At 44.8% G+C, this 20907-nt stretch overlaps 2 protein-coding genes across 2 annotated transcripts; one reads left to right on the plus strand and one right to left on the minus strand.

Moving 5' to 3' along the window:
* Positions 1 to 966: 966 nt before the first annotated feature.
* LOC310808962 (cation channel sperm-associated auxiliary subunit delta-like) lies at positions 967 to 9392 on the plus strand (the record flags this gene model as incomplete). Its single annotated transcript, XM_083676059.1, has 19 exons — positions 967 to 984; positions 1248 to 1362; positions 1773 to 1840; positions 2228 to 2347; positions 2688 to 2762; positions 2849 to 3008; positions 3303 to 3389; positions 3843 to 3925; positions 4204 to 4380; positions 4585 to 4698; positions 5129 to 5218; positions 5548 to 5606; positions 5933 to 6011; positions 6498 to 6550; positions 6892 to 6966; positions 7194 to 7328; positions 7830 to 8016; positions 8804 to 8958; positions 9236 to 9392. 19 exons carry the CDS (start codon positions 967 to 969, stop codon positions 9390 to 9392), a joined length of 2007 nt encoding a protein of 668 aa, XP_083532185.1.
* Positions 9393 to 10603: 1211 nt separating this feature from the next.
* sgk2a (serum/glucocorticoid regulated kinase 2a) lies at positions 10604 to 19499 on the minus strand. The gene is made up of 13 exons (XM_083675536.1): positions 19289 to 19499; positions 18211 to 18285; positions 17920 to 17984; positions 17412 to 17469; positions 16947 to 17030; positions 16085 to 16216; positions 14936 to 15048; positions 14739 to 14775; positions 14230 to 14316; positions 13778 to 13873; positions 13353 to 13508; positions 12799 to 12888; positions 10604 to 11958 (listed from the first exon to the last, which is right to left on the minus strand). Exons 2-13 carry the CDS (start codon positions 18226 to 18228, stop codon positions 11800 to 11802), a joined length of 1095 nt encoding a protein of 364 aa, XP_083531662.1. The 5' UTR covers positions 18229 to 18285; positions 19289 to 19499; the 3' UTR covers positions 10604 to 11799.
* Between the last annotated feature and the right edge of the window lie 1408 nt (positions 19500 to 20907).

Here is a 20907-nt window from a genome sequence, read left to right on the forward strand (position 1 = left end):
TGAGTATAGTTGATGGCTTATAATAATATTATCAAATAAAGATGGTCATATGTGGCGGTGAGGAGATGTTACATTTCTTCATCATCATCATCGTTGTTCAGAGCTCGAGAGGGTGGAAACACCTGACCGGGAGGGGACGCCAAACACTCACTGTTGGCTAAGTACGCTAGCGAATAACAGTTAGCTTTCCTCAAAATTGGTCTAAAAATAACAGCATTTTTAGTTTTTCATTCAGCAATGTTGGGAATGAATATCAAGAATATTGTCTTAACTGTGTTATCCGCTTTACCTTTTTGTTTCGCTGATGTTAGGTAGGTAGACAAGCTAAACCGAGCAAACTTTCTTGACAACATTCACTGGCTAGCCTGCTAGCTAGCTAGGGCAGCTCGTAATCTATCTTGTTATGTTAGCTGAAATTGAGGACCTACATGCAAAACTCTTGTACCTTTTATTTTGTCCTAAAAAGTCCAGATTTTCAAAGGCACTCCATACCCAAAGCCGAGGTCGAAGTTCAGGGCCGAGCGGTTAGAGCGCCATATGCGGTAACATTTGTTATAGCAAACTACTAATATTCTGTTATCTTGACGTTTTTTCAACGTTTCCTCCTCGCAAGCTACCTACCTAACCTAACCACCTCAATATTTCTCCTCTAGACGTCCTTGTATTATCAGGAGAAACGGGCTGAACTTGTACGAAGTCACTGCGACAGTCCTTTTGCCTTATACATGGGGTGACATAACACATGATTGCTTCCTGTCCTGTGTGTCTTTCAACCGTTTTCAACCATGATAATCTCAATCATTTCAAATTCAGTCACCATGATCCCCTCCTTACCTATGGTTTTCTGTTAAAAGGAGATGGATCTTGATAACCAAGACCTTTTTTGAAGAGTCAGTTGTCCCACTCCACTATGTAGGGCCTGATGTAAGTGAATTGAATTGTATACAGTGTTGATAAAAGGAAATTATGCAACAGCAAAGAACTGTAGGCCTGCTACTGTCTGTTTTATTTAAATCATCATCATCATCATTGTAATCCAACATTAAATGCAACAAATGCTCATTGAAATGTAGATCTATATGTCTATATATCAACATTGAAGCATTGTTGTAGAAATGTCAATGTCATAAACACCTGTACCTATCACTGTACTAAAGTGGGTTACTGTACTGACTTTAATGGGTGAGACTAAAATGGTTAATTACTGTCCTGACTTGCATAACCATTGTTCATGTTTTTGTTTGTAGGCCCTCAGTGGGTCTGTGAGCTCTGCAGCCTTTGTGTTGGACCACCTCACAGTTGTGATTGATGGGAAATTATACATCTACTCTCTGAGTGAAGGGACGTGGACTCCTGCTCAAGGTTTGGACCATAAAGAACATGCATCTCAAAAACCATGTTTGTCTTGAAATGCTGTGGGGCAAATGTAATGAAACACTGTCTCTGTATAGACCATGGGAGGCTGGCGGAGGTGGACATCGGAGGACGGGTCATTGTAATGAATGGAATTGAATGAATGAGGAATGGTATCAAACATGTGTAGCGGCAAAGGTAGAAATCGGAGGACAGGCTCATTGTAATGCATGGAACAGAATCAGGAATCCGTGTTTGATACCATTCCTCATTCTGTTACATGCATCATACATGCATCTGATTTCTGCCTCCACCGGCCTCCCCTGTTGCAGAGTTCTTTCCTGCTACACCATCTCTATAGAACAGAAGTTATCGGAGCCAGAGCCTCGTAGTGAACACATCCCATCTCTCTTTTACAGGAGTGACATCCACTGTGTCCACTGTTACCTCCCTACAGTGCTGCTTCAGCAGAGATAAGGCCTGCCTGGTAAACAGCCCGAAGCTCTCCTCACACCACACTCAAGTCTGTCCTTATAATAGGCCGATGTGTGGTAGTGACGTGTTGTTGTTGTCGTCATTGTTGTTCTTGCGGTTGTAGAAGATGTATTTATTGTGTGAGGGTGCAGGTGCATCCACTCTAAAGTGGCTCCCTCTCCTTCTCTCCTTTCCTCCATCCTCAATGATAGGTGAAATTATTGACTAGATCTGGGCCACATTACTTTCACCTGTCAGCTTGTTGATAATGAAGGAAAGGAGAGGAGGGAGGGAAGCAAGGAATCCATTCAAGGATCCTTCGACACAGCCCTAGTTTCATGTCAGTCAGAGCATTGATCTCAGGTGTTTATGGTGATGTCATTTCTTGTATTGTCAACAGGAAGTGAGCACAGTGGTTCTGGTGTATAATATGGGTAGTCCCATTGAGGACAATCAGATGTTCCTGTCCTTGAATGGAGGGTTCTCCTTCTTCCAACTCCCCATGGCCGCCAAGCCAAATGTGAGCATAAACTCCTGGGGATGTGCAGGCTGGTGGAACTGAAGACTCAAGAAAGAATGTAGAAACCAGGGGAGGCTGGTGGAGGCAGAAATCAGAGGAGGGGCTCATTGTAATGCATGGAATGGAATGAGGAATGCTGTCAAACATGATACAGTTCCTCATTCCATTCCATGCCTTACAATGAGCCCCTCCTCCGATTTCTACCTCCACCAGCCTCCCCTGGTAGCAACACACTCCGAGCAAGACCCCTCAGATCTATACATGAACAAAAAACTGAGTGAGAAACACCCCAAAAGCATCTACCATGAATAAAAAGTCATGTTTACATTTTATTTGACAGGAATTCATCGGAGGCATATTCAACATGCCCACAGTATCCAGCATCGTGGCGATGATCATCAACGACCAAAACAAGGTGAGAGAACAGCTTCTGACCCTCCCTCAGACCCCCCATATCACCTCAGCCCTGGCCAGTGTGTGTAGCTGTGTGACTCTGGCCAGTTCTCTTTCCGCTACATGTCCTCTGCAGAGCACCAGCTGCAGACAGACGAACACCTCATGGCTGACCCTCTGTCCAGCATCAGGGTGGTCCAGCCAGCTGGCATGAGAGGACACGTCATCCTCTGGTCCCCTCACATGCTGCTCTACTCACCTAACCATGGTAACTGACTACTATATCCTCACCCAACCATGGTACTACAAAGTCAAGCTCCTTCCACATCACAATGGCAAGAATAGTACTGCACTGAGCGAGACCTTGTTTTCCCATGGAGGGCAGGGAACCATCCCAGCTTAATGTGGATGTCCTTTCACAGTTGGAGCTATCTCAAACAGTCTGCTGTATGTGCCTTGTGATATATGTTCATTTACAGAAGACCACTGGTAAACGTTTTGCAACCTTTGGTCACATTGTTTTTTAAGCTGTTTCTCTTCATGCCGCTGTGTTGGTGTTAAGGTGTTGTGATTATGTCGGTGTACGTGATTGGAGAAGAGAAAGTTGCCCTCCCGCCTCCCAATGTCACCATTTTCCAGGTGGCAACAGGTATCCTTATCTTACAAAAGGACATGATGTGTATATGTGTGTGTGTGTGTGTGTGTGTGTGTGTGTGTGTGTCTGTCTGTGTGTCAGTGTGTCAGTGTCTGTGTCTTTCCGTCCATCCACGTGTGTGTGTCTATGTCTGTGTGTCTGTGTCTTTCTGTCCATGTGTGTGTCTGTGTCTTTCCGTCCGTGTCTGTCTGTGTCTTTCTGTCCGTGTGTGTGTCTGTGTCTTTCCGCCCGTGTGTGTCCGTGTCTTTCCGTTTGTGTGTGTGTCAGTGTCTTTCCGTCCCTCCGTGTGTGTCTGTGCCTTTCCGTCCGTGTGTGTGTCTGTGTCTTTCCGTCTGTGTGTGTGTGTGTGTGTGTGTGTGTGTGTGTGTGTGTGTGTGTGTGTCTGTGTGTCTCTGTGTGTCTCTGCGTGTCTGTGTCTTAAGTCCTCTCCCCCACGCTATTGGACAGATGCCAACGGAGTGATAGCAGTTCTGACCAGTGACGGGATGCTGTACTATGGCAGGATTGGTCTGAAGGCTGTCACTGTCAAGGTGAGTTTGTCAGGTTGTATGTTCCTGTACCTGTAGTCAACGTTTGATACCATTCCATGCATTAAAATCAGCCTGTCCTCCAATTTCTACCTCCACCAGCCTCCACTGATCCTCATCTGTCAATATTGCACCCCTTCAAGATGTTCCTGTTGTGTATTATTAACATATAGCCTAATGTGTAGATACCTCTACTCAGTAACGTGTTGTGTCGTGTGTTGTGCTTGTGTAGATAACTATACTGAGTAACAGAGAGGTGTCCTGTGTCGTGCCTGCCTCAGTTCTCCTCAGTCCTGGATGTGACCAAGGAGAACCTGATGTTGTTCAGTGATTACGGGGACCTGATGCTGATCGAAGCCCGCGAGGACCTGCTCTTCATCGGGGTCCACTTTGACCAGACACGCATCATCGTCCAACAGGAGCTGACACGCACCAGCCCGCCAGTCCAGTCCTGCCCAGTGAGTACTGCCACACCAGGAAAATCAGAAAGTTCCTTCTCTCCTCTCCTCCTCTCCTTTCCTCTCCACCATTCCTCTCTTCCTCTCCTCTCCTCTTCCTCTTCTATTCACTATTGTGATGACTCCCAAAGCAATCAAACAAGTAACTAACTACCATTCTGCCTTGAGTTAATATTATAGTAATGTCCCCCTCCCCCCCTTCAGGTAGAAGAGTTCCACAGCACGTTTGCAGGAGAGCTGTACTACATTGACATGGGCAGCCATGTTCGCCTGTCTGCTGTCTACATCCCGTCTCCTCTCTGCACCTTCTTCCCTCTGGTGAGATGTCCGCCCATCCCCCTGGTAGCACTCTACCTTGCTAGCACATCTTGGCCTGAAAATGAAAATGACTGCTGAAAATGGCCAAGAGAAGTTGCTAAATCACCCTTAGGGCTGAAACGATTCTTCAATTGACTGAAAAACAAACAAACAAAAAAATCCTTCATTAGAATTGTCTGCCTCAAGTGTTCTGTAAGTAGGTTGTTGGGTTCGTTGGGCGTTTTTATACAGAGTGCTGAAAAAGACACGTTAAAACATGTTTTTTCTGGTTCTAAGGCATAGGCATGATGTCAATGGTTCTAAGCGGCAAAAGCTGCAGTGTTTTCGCAATCCGATTACTCGATTAATCGACAGAATACTCTATTATTACCAAAATACTTGATAATTGCAGCCCTATGTATGTCCTAAACCTTCTGTGTCTTCTGATCAGGTGACAGTGACAGATTCTAAGGTGCTCTCTGCAGAGGCCAAGTGTGTGGAGGATGGGATTACAAAAGAGGGGACCAAGAAATGCAGCCTGGTACGCCTGAAACATCTGTGTGTGTGTGTGTGTGTGTGTGTGTGTGTGTGTGTGTGTGTGTGTGTGTGTGTGTCGGTGTGTGTGCCGGTGTCGGTGTCGGTGTCGGTGTGTGTGTCGGTGTGTGTGTCGTGTGTGTGTGTCGGTGTCGGTGAGTGTGTGTGTGTGTGTGTCGGTGTGTGTGTGTCAGTGTGTGTGTGTGTGTCGGTGTCGGTGTGTGTGTTGGTGTCGGTGAGTGTGTGTGTGTGTATGTGTGTGTGTGTGTGTGTGTGTGTGTGTTGCAGTGTCTGTGTGTGTGTGTCTTATGTGCTGTATGTCTGTGTGTTGTTAAGGACATTGAACTGAAGCAGCTGGCATTCACATTAGCAGAGGATGGAACGGTCAAGCCCAGGTAAGAAAGACATTCTATGTGTTCCTATTCTGTTCTAGAGTGAAAGACACCACCACCATTACCATACATGTGAGGGTGGCCGTAGACTCACAGCTTGTGTGCAGTGCTCTGGGTTCGCCAGCAGAGGGTGCTGTCCCGATAGCTAATGTGTTAACCCAGGGTCTGTGCCATTTCATGGCGATAGGATGGGAATAGGCTGCAGCAATGTGGTTTATTGAAATTCTTATTGTGTGTGTGTGCCTGTGTGTGTCTGTATGTGCGCGTGTGCGTGTCTGTGTGTATGTGCGTCTGTGTGTGTGTGCGTGTGCATGTGTGTGTCATTCCAGCCCTAGAAAAGGCAGTCTCTCAACTGTCACAGTGGACCTGATGGGACGAACCGTGTCCTGCAAGGACCTCAACCCTTTGGTCAGAAACACACACACACTATTTTTTAAATAGTTTTTCTCAATTTTACAACACAACAACACAACATAGAGGGTTGTCATTTTAGATATTGTCAGCACAGAAACAGTACAGAGATATACATTCCAGCTAAAATATCAAGTTGAAAAAACATAAACACAGTTAAGGCTATTCACAGTTCATGGTATTTGAATAAAAGAAGGGGATTTTTGTCCTCACGTAATGCATCGTAAATGCAGGGGAGGCTGGTGTAGGTAGAAATCGGAGGACAGGCTCATTGTAATGAATGGAATGAGGAATGGTATCAAACCATTTCATCTCATGCATTACACAAGTGTTTGATACCATTCCTCATTCCATCCCATGCATTGCAATGAGCCTGTCCGATTTCTACCTCCACTAGCCTCCTTTGAGTAATTGGTCAACGTGAAGCCATAGGTCACTCTCAGGCCCTGACAGTCAGTTTGTTGATTCCTTTTCCTGTTTTAGAAGGCTCACATCCTGATTGGTTGCCCACCTGGAAAGCATATTCGAATTCTGAGGTGAGGGTTCAATGTTGGTGTTGTGTTCTCTCTCTTCAATCACAACCCGAAACGATTGGATCTGATGGTCTAACATCCAATGTAACATCCAATGCAATTCTCCCATTGCTCAGTCCTGTTCAATCCAAGACAAATTCTGCTAATCTAAAATTCTCCAGACCTCCAAAAGAGGTGTGAGAACAGCGTGATTTGGAGGCATGGCTATTATTACAAGACTATTCTCCTTCTAAACCATTATATACAGTGTGATATTGTGGTCTAAACCCCTCCTCTCTGCTGTGGGTGGTTAGATAATGTGGTCTAAACCCCTCTACTGTGTGGATGGTGACTCTCTGCCTTAGGAACATTTCAGCCTGCACTAAAGGCACCTTCTCACAGGAGCAGCTTCAGGACAACTACTACTACACCATCCCTAGGTAGGTGTGGGATCTTTCTCTTCTCCCTCCTTCTCCTCCCCTTCTCCTCCTACTCCTCTTCCTCCTCCTCCTTTTCTTCCTCTTCCTCCTCTTCCTCTTTCTCTTCTCCCTCCTCCTTCTCTTCCCCCTCCACCTCCTCTTCCTCCTTCTCTTCTACCTCCACCTCCTCTTCCTCGTCCTCTTCTACCTCCTTCTCCTCCTATTCCTTCTCCTCTTCCTCCTCTCAGAGCTGTGTATGACCCAGAGCACCGGTTCAGACCAGACACTGCCTCCAGTGATCTCCACCTGCCCTACAGCATCACTGACTACTTCTGTCCCCTGCTGGTCTACCACGATGTCCCCTGGATACCCACTGTGGAACTGTGAGTCTGGGGCCTGGTGCATGGGAGGCTGGTGGAGGTAGAAATCAGAGGACAGGCTCATTGCTAAGGCCAGATGACTTGGCTGATTTTATATAAATAAAGGATTACTTATTGGGAACATTGCTCCAGTCCAGACCTTGGTGTATCATATGCAGGGGAGGCTGAGGTACTGTGGTGTCGCTAGCAGACCGGAGTCTGTCTAGAAGACGTATACTTTCTGATACGCCGAAGTCATATTGCAGAGTGTACATTTAAACGTCTGTTTGGAGTGCGGCCAGACCCTTGATGTTACCACACACACACACACACACACACACACACACACACACACACACACACACACACACAAAGACTATACAACAAGCATGACACTCAGTCATAGAGCCGCAATGCAAATGTCAATATGCCAAAACATCTCTGCCTTGTACGGAAGGTAAAACACACACACACACACACAGACACACACACACACACACACATCTTTGTCCTGTCCTGTTACAGGTGGAACGGTCCTGAATTTGTGGAGTACGTGAGCGCAGACTTTGTCTTGTTCGAAGTGAACGGGATGTACAACTACCAGTACCTCCAGTCTGCCCAGGGGGCCAAGTGTGTTTCCCAGCCCCAGAACTGGACCTCTCAGCTGGGCAAGCAGCGCTGGCCCGACCCCAACACTGCCTGGACCAGAAATGTAGGCCACAGTCATGTTCACGTCTGTACATTTCCCCTGCACTGTAACCTGGATCGTAACTACTATTATGAGTAGGGTTCATATCTACCTGTCATCACTACCTGTCTTCCATCGTAGACTAAAGAACCATCTCTTTAGGGGACACAAGGAAGTTGTCTTCCTTTCTTCAGCACTGTGGCTGTCGATGGCATTTGTTCTAATCAAACATTTTACTTGCGATGACTGTTAGAGACAAATGTACTTATTGTCAGTCGCTTTGGATAAAAGCATCTGCTAAATGACTTCAATGTAAATGTAAAAAGAAAATATCTGCCCCGAACACAAAGATATGAAACATGCTACATGTCAACTTGTCAAAGGCAGATAGATTATGTTTGCTTTCTGATGAATATCCTGTATTGCTGTGTAAATACCTTCAACAGGAATTTACACTGTTACACAACACAACTTTTTTTCTGTCTGTTGATTGTGTAAATATATACTGTATGTGATATCTGTCTGGTTATGTGCTTGTTATTTGCTGCAAATGAATTGCCCTTTGGGAACATTTCATACTGTATCTGTTTTGTTCTGTTTTACTCTGTCGTGATCCAGAACTATGAGAGCTGTAGAGACTCTGACAAACCCCCCCTCCTTCTTCTCTCCTCCTCTCCCCTCCCTACCTCTGCTCTCTTCCTCTCCTCTCCTCTCCTCTCCTCCCCCCTTTCCTCTCTTCCTCTCTTCTCCCTTCCTCTTCTCTCCTCCCTCCCTCTCCTCTCCTCCTCTCTTCTCCCTTCCTCTCCTCCAGAACTATAAGAGCTGTAGGGACTCTGACGGCCCCCCTCTGACGGACCTCTCTGCCCAGTACCAGGTCCTGAACATGGGCCAAGGGAACAAGGTGATGTTCCCCAACTACAATGGCATCTATATCTTCAAAGCCATTGTGGTGGATCCCAGCTACAGGTCAGTACACTGTGTGTGTGTGTGTGTGTGTGTGTGTGTGTGTGTGTGTGTCAGTAGTACAGTAGCTGTAGTGAGCGAGCCCTCTAGCAAGTCAAACATCTACTAGACTGCTGAAGGGGTGTTCAGTCCCTAGAATATGCATTTGAATTATGCATTCAATTATTGAATCATATGAATTTGCATGATAATGATGATAACGTGTGTGTGTGTGTTGTCCCTGTGTGTGTGTGTGTGTGTGTGTGTGTGTGTGTGTGTGTGTGTGTGTGTGTGTGTGTAGCTACTGTGAGCTGAGCACCACCTTCAGTGTCTATGTGTACGGAGCGTTCCCTCCCCACCCCCTGGCCTCTGGTGTGGCCTTGGGCATCTTCCTCTCCATCTTTGTAGTCTTGCTGCTCATCGGGTTCTTCCTCAGCCAACGTGCTCATAAAGAATAGGGTTTATATACACACACACACACACACACACACACACACACACACACACACACACACACACACACACACACACACACACAGGGACAACACAAACACACACACACACACACAGGGACAACACACACACACACACACACACAGGGACAACACACACACACAAACACACACAGGGACAACACACACACACACACACACACACACACACACACACGGACAACACAGGGACAACACACACACACGGACAACACAGGGACAACACACACATGCCCTCCCAGCAGTGGAAATAATCGTGATGAGAGTTGTCCTCAGCACGTCTACTCTGCCTATGAACCCTGACTGTGTTGCATCTCATTTATAAACACTTATCAGACAGTAGGACAGGATGTGTGAGGGTTGATACAGCCATCCTCTGGTATGAAATCACAAGGTTGAGCACCTCTCAGTGTTTATGTGTTTGTTGTTGGGTACAGGGCCCCACTTGAAAGGCCTGTTTTCTTTGTTCATGGATGAATACAGCTCCGTTTCCCTCAGGGAAAACATACAAGGGCACACACACACACACTCAATGAAAACAAACACACACACACCCATAAAAACACATGCACACACGCAGAGAAAACACACACAAGGATACACATACACACACACACACACACAGTCAGGGAAAACACACACAAGGACACAGACACACACACATAAACACACAGACATACACACAGTCAGGTAAAACACACACAAGGACACACACACACACACACACACACACACTCATGGAGAACACACTTGTCCTCTCAGTGAAGTGGAAATCATCGTGATGAGAACCGTTCTCTGCACGTCTACTCTGCCAATGAACCCTGACAGTCTTGCATCTCATTTATAAACACTTTTATGCAACAAATCTGTCTGATCTGTCATCTGTATTCTAACAGGTTGGATATTGTCTGTTATATCTACTTCACTTGTTTTTCTTTGCTAGAAACAATTGTCATGTGAAACGTGTAGTCTGGCAGTTCTGATTTTGAAATTAAGATATAGCAAATGCCCACCACCCAAGCATTTCACATTGCCTTCTTTGTATTGCCTTTAGCTGTTTGTTGACTTTGAAATAAAAACATTTAGTAAACAATTGACAATATTTTCTTTCATTTCAGCGTGGGTTTTCATTTCACATTCGTCATCATTATAAGGTATTTGACAAGATACGGTAAATGTAAAGTATTGATAGTAATTTATTGAAACCTTTTATGTACACACTGGAACTGAACATACGTCACCTTTGATGTTGTGCTGGCGGTCTGGTACAAGTCAACAAACTTTGTTCTGTTTACAGAGCCCTGCGTTTATAGTCTGACAAGTCTAACGAGAGCATGGCACGCATGTTTACAGTTGGAAGAGGGGGGGTTTCATACCGCCTTTATAAGCATACCTGGATGACCATGTCCTCTTCAGCCTTTCTAACATACTCCTAGTCTAGATCAGTGGAGGCTGGTGGAGGTAGAAATTGGAGGAGTCTGTCCTCCGATCTCAACCTCCTCCACTGCTTTCTAATATACTCCTAGTCTACATATATTCTGTGATAATAGGAGCAGCATTATTCAAAATCAATTATGTACAGAAATGTCTTTGCTAACAAAAGTAATTTCATTGAAAGAAGAAATGTTTTGAAAATTCAGGGTTCTTTGAAAAACAAGAAAAAACTAAAAATATATATTTTGAGTTTTATATGCATCATGTACACTCACTAAACACTTTATTAGGAACACCTGTACACCCTCTCATGGTGGAGGTGGTGTAATGGTGTGGGGAATGTTTTCTTGTTTTGAGAGCAAAGGGAGGCCCTACCCAGTATTCGTATAGTGTTTGGTGAGTGTATGTGTCCTCTACCTCTTGCACATGCCCAGTCCGACCATCTGAATCCAGACACAGAACTTTCCATGAAACGAGACTTTACGGTGTACACATTACAACCATTTTACTCTATAGTGTCTTGTGTATTTACTGTACATTATGTAGTCACACTGTTGTCTACAGCACATTAACTGAAAGGAGAATCACATCTAAAAACATGTCTACAAGCTAAGAAAGAGTTCTACTAACAAAGTTGGACATGCCAATAACAAATGGCACATGTCCTTGAATGTGTGCGTTCTAGAATTCATCCCACCAAGCATAGAATCACAGAATCACAGCAGAGAAATAGCATAGAACAGACACCTCTATTCGAAAGCAACAGATTGCTTGAGCCAATGGTGGTTCCATCCAAATCTTTAACTAAATCTCTCTTTACACATCATGCACATCATGCATTACCAACACATAAGCTCTCTGTTCTGCATGCTCAATATACTGTACATGGTTGCGTCCAGCAGCCAATGGCAGGGCTGCGTCTATGAGGTCACTTCCTGCCTCAGAGGAAGCTGTCATCCCCGGAGACGTAGGAGAAGCCGTTGAAGGCGTTGGAGCTGCTGGTTCCGGCGGCGGTGAGCTCCGGGGTGCGGCCCACCGAGTTAGGAACCATCTCCCTGGTGAACTCTGGGTCAATGTGCTGTGTGTCCGCTGGCCCTTTCTGAAGGAGAGAAAGAGAGAGGTGTTTAACTCTGGGTCAATGTGCTGTGTGTCCGCTGGCCCTTTCTGAAGGAGAGAAAGAGAGAGGTGTTTAACTCTGGGTCAATGTGGTGTGTATCCGCTGGCCCTTTCTGAAGGAGAGAAAGAGAGAGGTGTTAAACTCTGGGTCAATGTGGTGTGTGTCCACTGGCCCTTTCTGGAGGAGAGAGAGAGAGCAGTGCTTTGTTCTTATAAGAACCGAGCAGGAGAAATGTAATGCAATTCAATTAAATGCAATATCAGGTGCAACAAAGTGCATACATTGGGGGTTAGGGATTAGGAAAAAAGGTAGTAGATATGCAGCAAGAGAGAGTGAGAATGAAGATGGAGAGACAGGGGTAGAGTGAAATATATTTACACTCGAGAATTGATAAGGTACTGTTGTATATGAGGGTGAGAACATGGTAAGAGAGGTTTGAGGACCAGTGAAGGCTGGTGGAGGTAGAAATTGGAGGACAGGCTCATTGTAATGCATGGAATGTGTGTTTGATACCATTCCTCATTCTATTCCATGCATTACAATGAGCTTGTCCTCCAATTTCTACCTCCACCAGCCTCCCCTGCATATGATACAACAAGGACTGGACTGTAGCAATGTTCCCAATAAGTAATCCTTTATTTATATCAAATCTGCCAAGTCACCTGGCCTTAGCCCAGCAGAGCCAGTATGGCAGGAGCCATTCCTCATTCCGTTACATGCATTACAATGAACTTGTCCTCCTATTTCTACCTCCACCAGCCTCCCCTGGAGAACATGGTCAGAGAGGACCAACATTGAGGGTTGAGGACAGTATAAACTCACCACGTTGGGGTTGTATGGAGGGGTGATTCTCTTGTGGTACAGGTCGTCCCAGTTTATCGGGGAGAAGAAGACGTGATTCTTTATTTCTAGCTGTGAGGAGAAACAAGAACCTTTCAAAGCAACAACATACACAAGGGCTGCAGTTCATTCCAGAAAGGTGTCCTCTCCCACCTGCCCCTTTATTCTTTAATTAGCTGCAGCTGTGGCAAGGGTCCACATAAAAACACAATACAAGACAATAATACAGACCAGTGGAGGCTGGTGGAGATAGAAATCGGAGGATGGGCTCATTGTAATGCATGGGATGGAGTGGGGAATGGTATCAAACAGACATGTTCCTCACCATTCCTCATTTCGTTCTATGCATTACAATGAGCCCGTCCTCCGATTTCTATCTCCACCAGCCTCTCCTGATACAGACACTTCACTAGACAGAGACCTATGTAGCTTACACCCATTTAGTCCTATCAGATCTGGAGGGGACTGATAGATTAGGCTTAGTTCTCAGTACAGAGTGATTGATAAGGTCCATGCGAAGGGTGGAGGTGACTCACAAAGTCGGCGATGGCTCCCAAGCGTCTGTGTTGGTTCTTCTCAAGGAGGCCCTTGAGGAGACTACACACAGCGTCCGACTTCCCCGGGGGCAGAGGGAGGGGCTTGTGGAGGATGCCCTCATACATCTCAGACACATCTCGGCTGTAGTACGGGGGCTGGGGAGGGACATATTACATTAATTCATTAGCCAGTAGGCAACCACCAGAGGCCCAATGACTTATCAGAACATAATGGCAGATGAGTTCTGATGATAGTTCTGATAATAGTTAGATGTTCTAAGTTCTGATGTTAGTTTTGATTATAGTTCTGAAGATAATTCGGATGTTTTTAGACAATTGTAGGACAGTCATAAGGACCTCCAAATAAGGCGTTCCATATCCTATAGCCTCACAGAACAGTTGTCATATGAGACTGGGAGGCCTACCAGACTGTAGATCATCTCGTAGAGCACAGCCCCCAGACACCACCAGTCCACCGTCCGGTCGTACGGCTCCTTACGCAGAACCTCGGGGGCCAGGTACTAGAGAGAGAGGGAGACCGGGCAGACAGACACTAGGCATCTTTTGATACACATCACACACAATACAGCTACTAGCGTTTGGACAGAGAACAACTCAATACGCTGGTAAAGTGGAACGTCACTGGAGACACCTAAACAAGCGTGCAGCACTGTAACACTGACATGATTATGCAGATATTTGTCTGTCAAACTTGATCCCACTGTTACAAAATTGACTAGTGTTACTACTTGTTATGTTTGTCCCCAGACAGCTTTGTTGTCATGGCATTCTTTGATTATGATGCAATGACTTTACCAGCATATTAACACATTTGACAAATATTGAAACTCTACTTTGGGGTCTTATCCCCCCTCACCTCGGGGGTCCCACAGAAAGTGGATGTGGTGGTCTCTGGCTCCACACCTTCTTTACACAGCCCAAAATCTGTTAGAATCACATGACCCTGGAATACACAAACTACATGCATCAGGGGAGGCTGGTGGAGGGAGATGTCAGTTGTGAAAAGTGTGTTTTTGAATAGGGCGCAGTATCAAAGTCCCTACGAAATCTAGAGTATGACACCCCACCTGTTCAAAAAGTATTTGATTATTGTAAGTAAATCAGTGGAATTACAGTGGAGGCTGGTGGAGGTAGAAATCAGAGGACGGGCTCATTGTAATGCATAGACAGAATGAGGAATGCTATCAAACACGTGATGATGAACAATGAGCTCGTCCTCCAATTTCTACCTCCACCAGCCTCCCCTGACACACATGATGCTGTAAGGTGGATGAAGGAACGGGGGTTTTATCTATTAAGAAAAAGGAAGGAGATACTATAAGCAAGAGGCTACAATGGCAATGGGGCACATGAACCAACACTGACCTGAGAATCTAGAAGAATGTTCTCTGGCTTCAGATCTCTACAGAAGATACAAACAGATACTCAGTGGGTATGACAAAAAGATGTTTAGGACATCAATGAACCGTATTAATATAAGAATGAAGTGTATTTGTGGACAGTAGCAGACCATATTGGCAGACAGACTTACAGACAGACTGTATTGACTGTAACATACAGACCTGTAAACTATATTGAGTGAGTGCAGATAGCCGATGGCACTGGCCACCTCTGCAGCGTAGAAACGAGCCCTGGGTTCCAGGAAACACCGCTCTCTCTGGAGGTGGAAGAAGAGCTGGGGAGGAGGGGAAAGGGGGTAGAGAGAGAGAGAGAGAGAGAGAGAGAGAGAGAGAGAGAGACACACACACACACACACACATAAAGTGGAAAACGGAGAGAAAGAAGGATATAGGAATGAGAGAAAGAAAGAGAGAGAGATGTGTTCATCTAGTCAGTATGCTAGGTTGAGAGCACTACTAGTACTACTCCTTTTACACTGACCCATAACAGCATTATCCAGAGTCTACTTTGGACTGAATGGTGGGTGTACTCAGAGAGTAAAGTGTTTGTTGTCACTACATGAGGCCCGGGGATTGGACCCCTGCCATACTGGCTCTGCTGGGCTAAGGCCAGATGACTTGGCTGATTTGATATAAATAAAGGATTACTTAATGGGAACATTGCTACAGTCCAGTCCTTGTTGTATCAAATGCACACGTGGTTGATACCATTCCTGATTCCACTCCATGCATTACAATCAGCCCCTCCTCCGATTTCTACCTCCACCAGACTCCCCTGATAATATGCCGTAGCAAACACTCAGTATGAGCGCTTCAGGGAAACTAGGGGCCTAGAGCAGGTACAGATCTGGTCCTTTGAAAGTTACATTTTCCAAAAGCTTAGCTTCAGTGCAGATATTGTGACTAACTTGCTGGGGGACATTAGAGAATGCCGTTATGTTGAACCAAAGTACAGATAAGAGCAACTTCAAATCTTGTTTTCTGACAAGAACCCGTGCAATTGCCAAGTGTGAACTCTATGATTCTATGTTAAGGTTACAGGTTATCAGCCTCTTGGGAAACCTCTTGAGAAACAAGAAGCCCTGAGTCATTTTGTGTGTGTTTTTATATTGTGTTTTGTGATTTTTATTATATGCAATGCAGGGGAGGTAGAAATTGGAGGACAGGCTCATTGTAATGCATGGAACGGAATGAGGCCATCCTCCGATTTCTAGCTCCACCAGCCTCCACTGGTGCAATGTCTTTTATACAGCTGCAAAAACCAGAGGGGGACAATAACATTTTGTGAATCTAAATCTGAATCTTAGTTACCTCTCCCCCGTTGACGTAGTCAAGGACGAAGTAGAGTTTCTCTGGGGTCTGGAAGGAGTAATGGAGGCCCACCAGGAACGGATGTTTCAGACTCTTCAACAACACGTTCCTCTCTGCCATGATGTTCTTTTGCTGCAGGGAGGAGGAGGAGAGGGAGGGTGAGGAGGAGGAGGAGGAGGAGAAGGTGGGGAGGAGGAGAAGGAGGAGGAGGAGAAAGGGGAGGAGGAGGAGAAGGAGGACAAGGGGGAGGACGAGGAGAAGGAGGAGGAGGAGGGCGAGAAGGGACGACAGGGAGGGAGGACACAAAGCAGCATTGAACCAGGGGACACGAGGGGGAGAATACAGGCCTCTTTCTGTCATTACTATAGCATCAGCTCAGAGCACGAGACAAGAGACAATACTCTCTAGAGGAGAGGGTAGAGAGAGGATGGAGAGAGACAGAGGAGAGAGAAGACAGAGAAGGAAGAGAGACATACCACCAGAGCATACTCTCTCGTCTTGAGTCCTCTATGATATTAATGCTGCTTTAAATCATTGAGGATGCAAGCCCCCTACACAGTTCCATGACTTGAGTGACAGCCCAGATTTTCGAGGTGGATGGACAGACTCTCACTGAGTTGGTCTCCCTGGACCAGGAGCAGTAAACGTGTCAGAGTACAAAGGACAGAAAACACCTCAGATTAGATTAGATGTTATCTTCAGTAGGACCATAACTGAAGGCTGAACCCAGTTTAGCTACACCAGTTTAGCTACTAGCAGCAATTAGAAAACATGTTGTTGATTATTATGAGGACCATTTTAAAGAAACAAATGGACAGTTGGGTTTGTTTATAATACGAGATGAAACGTTTCTTCAGCTCACCTCCTTTTTCTTCAGAATGACCTTCTTCTGTAGAACTTTCACGGCGTAGAATTTATTGTCGGCTTTGAGTTTGGCAAGCAGGACCTGGGTGAAGCCAGGGGTGTTTCAGTTACTGTTAGCTCAACACATCACTGTACTGTACTCTAACCTGAAAAAAGAAGTGTGTGAGTGTGGGTGTGAGTGTTTGTACACCAAGAACCTATCAGACCATTGCTCACACAGAATATTGAGAACGAGTCGTTGTTGACGCAACGATAAAAGATCTTGTTTCTTTTCATAACGATAGACATTGAAAAAGAGAAACATGGTAGGCGGCGGATCCTGAACATAATTGGTGCGAAGCTTGGTGTGTTTTTGCCATTTCATCAAGGTAACCTTAACAGTCCTGGCTGCTCAGACAGAGTTAATCATTCATGAAGTTGTGCAGGCTGCTATATCAGCGAGACGCACTGCAGTCTCTCCTACCTTCCCAAATGTCCCTTTACCAATCACCGCCAAGAAGTCAAAGTCTGTCGGCTTGGCACTGAAACAAGACAGGGAATGTTATGTTATGTTCTGTTATCATCAAGTCATAACCTGTCATAACAACTTCTGGTTAACAACGACGAATGTCGTGTCTGTTATGACACATCGTCAAAACATGAGAAAGCAAGTCTTTACTGTACTGTCACCACTCACTACACCACACAAACAACTAGCTGTTAGAAGTGATTTATAACACCCTAAACTAACGTCTTAATAGTTCACTCAGTATGAATGACAATACGACCACACAGAGCCATAAATACCTATCTCTGACTCTGTCCCACCATTTTTTTTGTTATTAAGTGATTGATTATTTACACCTGCGCCTGATAGTATTGATACGTACCACACTGCTATTGGTGAAGGTCCAGATGTCTGATAAGTGATCAGTGACACATGATTGATTATTGACACCTAACTGATTGATCTTATTGATATTGATACGTACTGTGGGTTGGCTGAGGGTCCCAGGTTGACATCACTGGAGGAGGAGGAGGAGGACGGAGATCGAAGCTGGGGACAAAAATTAGACAATGATGAAAGTTTCGTAAAAATAAATAGATAAATAAATATATATATATAACAGGATAGAATACTAATGCCTTTAGCTTTTAGCTCAGCAGGCTAAGGCATGAGGTATGCAGGAGACCCAGGTTAAAACCCAGTCTGTCACAATTTAATTAAGAGGTACAGTTGCATAAAAAGCATGTACACGTATGCTACACAGAGAGACACTTACTGGGTTACAATTCGCCATGGCTGTGGACCATTCTGTGTTTCCACCAGAGAACCTACATCAGCCTCACAGACAGACCTGTGACACGGAGGAAACACAGACAGAGATAGGATATGACAGTGCCCATAGTACCCCTGTGTGTGTGTGTGTGTGTGTGTGTGTGTGTGTGTGTGTGTGTGTGTGTGTGTGTGTGTGTGTGTGTGTGTGTGTGTGTGTGTGTGTGTGTGTGTGTGTGTGTGTGTGTGTGTGTGTGTCTGCTGGTCCCCCTATGCCACGGTGAACTGGTACTTCAGGTTTGGAGAGCGACGCAGGCAAAACGAAATAAATAGCGTGTGGGTTTCTGAGAGGTTTATATCAGTGAACACGTTTACATGGTAAACATTGTCCTGCTGTTCCCACGTCCACACGTGTACCGGATTGGCTGGGATCAGGTTACACACACCATTCAAACCTCAACCCACCCCCCTCCATCCCCCACACTCACTTATGATGTCAAGCATATAGACACAGTAGGTTAAATAGTTTAAATACATCCTCTTTGCCTGGCTTTGCCTTGGCTTTACTTTTAAGGAACTTTGAAGCAAACAATACTGTATATCACAACTCCTCAAACTTGACACCCTCCTGCAAAGCTGTCAGTATACTGTTTATAAACTATGATTAAACAAATAAATGTATAAACAAGTGTCCCACTGAGACCAAGGTCTCTTTTTCTTGCTTACAAAATGAACAATGAACAAAAGTCAATTTAAAATTACAAACAATTACAACAACAATTTCACAATATGATCAATTAAAACATTCTTCAGATGATTATCATAACCTATACTGTGTATGCAAATCATAGCATTGTCTAAGTTTATTAATATAATAATTACAATAAACTATGTTGCAAACAAGGGATAGATATCAGTGGGGATCTATTCTGTCAACAGAGACAGCACAAAGAGAAATTCATACCAATAATGTAAAACAAACTGTACTTCAAACCTGTTACAATGGTTATGATCCACATATATATAACTCATTCTTTATAACCAACCACGAAAACATAATAAAGCACGATGTTTTACAAGCCTACCTGTTCCGTGACTGTGTTGAAGGTCCGTGCACCTGTCGCTCGATCTGTCACGCAGGGTCGGAGGAGCGTTGTCTAGTTGTCGACTCCGGCAGGTCGAGTGCGGCAGGCGCAGTAGCGGCACACAGCGCTGTTGTGGTCCTGCATCGTCAGTATAGATCGCGGAGATCCGTAGAGGTCACGTCATGAGCGGGTGATTTCGCTGCGCCAAGTGAATCATTGATGAAACTTTAACCATGGAGGGGCGGGGGCGGGGACGCTCTCTCTCTCTGTGTCTCTCTCTCTCTCTCTCTCTCTCAGGAGGGGGACTGAAATTGGCATCGATGTCTCCAATAATCTACCTATTTTTTCCTGCGTGCTCTAAACATTTACTTCCAACGCAAATGAAAACTTCCACTTTCATTGTGTCGAAGTAAACTAGATGAGCTTGGTTAGAGACGGTGTGATGAGGTTTTATCTAGTGCAGACGCACACACATTAGTTGGATGTGGATAGGCCTGCGCAGTAGTATGGAGGAGATGAGTAATGGAAAAAAGGGGGTGTTAACTCTAAAACTGTCACCGCCATCACACACAACTGTTGCCGACAATATAGACAAGTGGGAGGCATGAATGACACAAGTATAGGCTACAGTAGCCTAATCTACGGACAAGGTTTATAGTCAATATGCATAATTGGGCACGCAGTCACGCACACACACACGCACACACTTTCTCTCTCTCTCTCTCTCTCTCTCTCTCTCTCTCTCTCTCTCTCTCTCTCATTATTCAGAAATTATTTAAAGCTTCAATTAATTAATAAACCCAGGAAACCTCATTGAATCAGACATTTATTTGTTCACGTGGATTGAATGACGTTTTTACCCACAAATATCTTGACACAGCCCACCAGAGAGACATACAGTTCTATTCCAGTCCTAGAGCCCTTGTAACATTCCATTAAAATACCTTGCATAAACAAAATAATATACAAAACAACAACAAATATATTACAATATTTTGATACATTTCTGACAAAAATTGTAAACATTTTGAAAAATCATACTTTTGAAATTATATTTTGAAGCATGATTTTTGTTGCGTTTCTCACAAACTGTAAGGACTGTAAGTGCAAGAGAAACCTAAAACCGCTTTTTCCAGTACTAGAAAAGGGATATTTGGGATTTCTTGTGACATATAGTGGCCGACTGTAGAAATTACAGCATAACATCCCCCTGGCTTTCAAGAAAATGCCAGTACAACAGTTTCATTTAATCTATTTAGAATTACATGTTACAAAAAATAATTCCAGATATTTTGCATATAGAAATAAAAAAACATGATATCTCTTGATGCTTGTCACATTTAAAGGTACAAATTCACCTTGGCTTCTTTTATTGCACAAACTGTGAAACAGTCTTAATATAGAAAGCTTCACTGACTAGCCTTGTCGACCTAGTGGAGTCTCTTTCTCTCTTTTTCCCTCTCTCTCCTTCCTTCTCTCTATCCCTCTCTCAGTCTTGTCCCCATCCCATTTTGTCCCACAATATCCCCACTTTTTCTCCAGCCCTCCCACCCCCACCCCCACCCTCACCACTCTCTCTTTCTCTCTCTCTCTCTCACACACACACACATACACACACA

Source organism: Argentina silus (assembly GCF_951799395.1).
Source record: "Argentina silus genome assembly, chromosome: 8".
Lineage (NCBI taxonomy): Eukaryota > Metazoa > Chordata > Actinopteri > Argentiniformes > Argentinidae > Argentina > Argentina silus.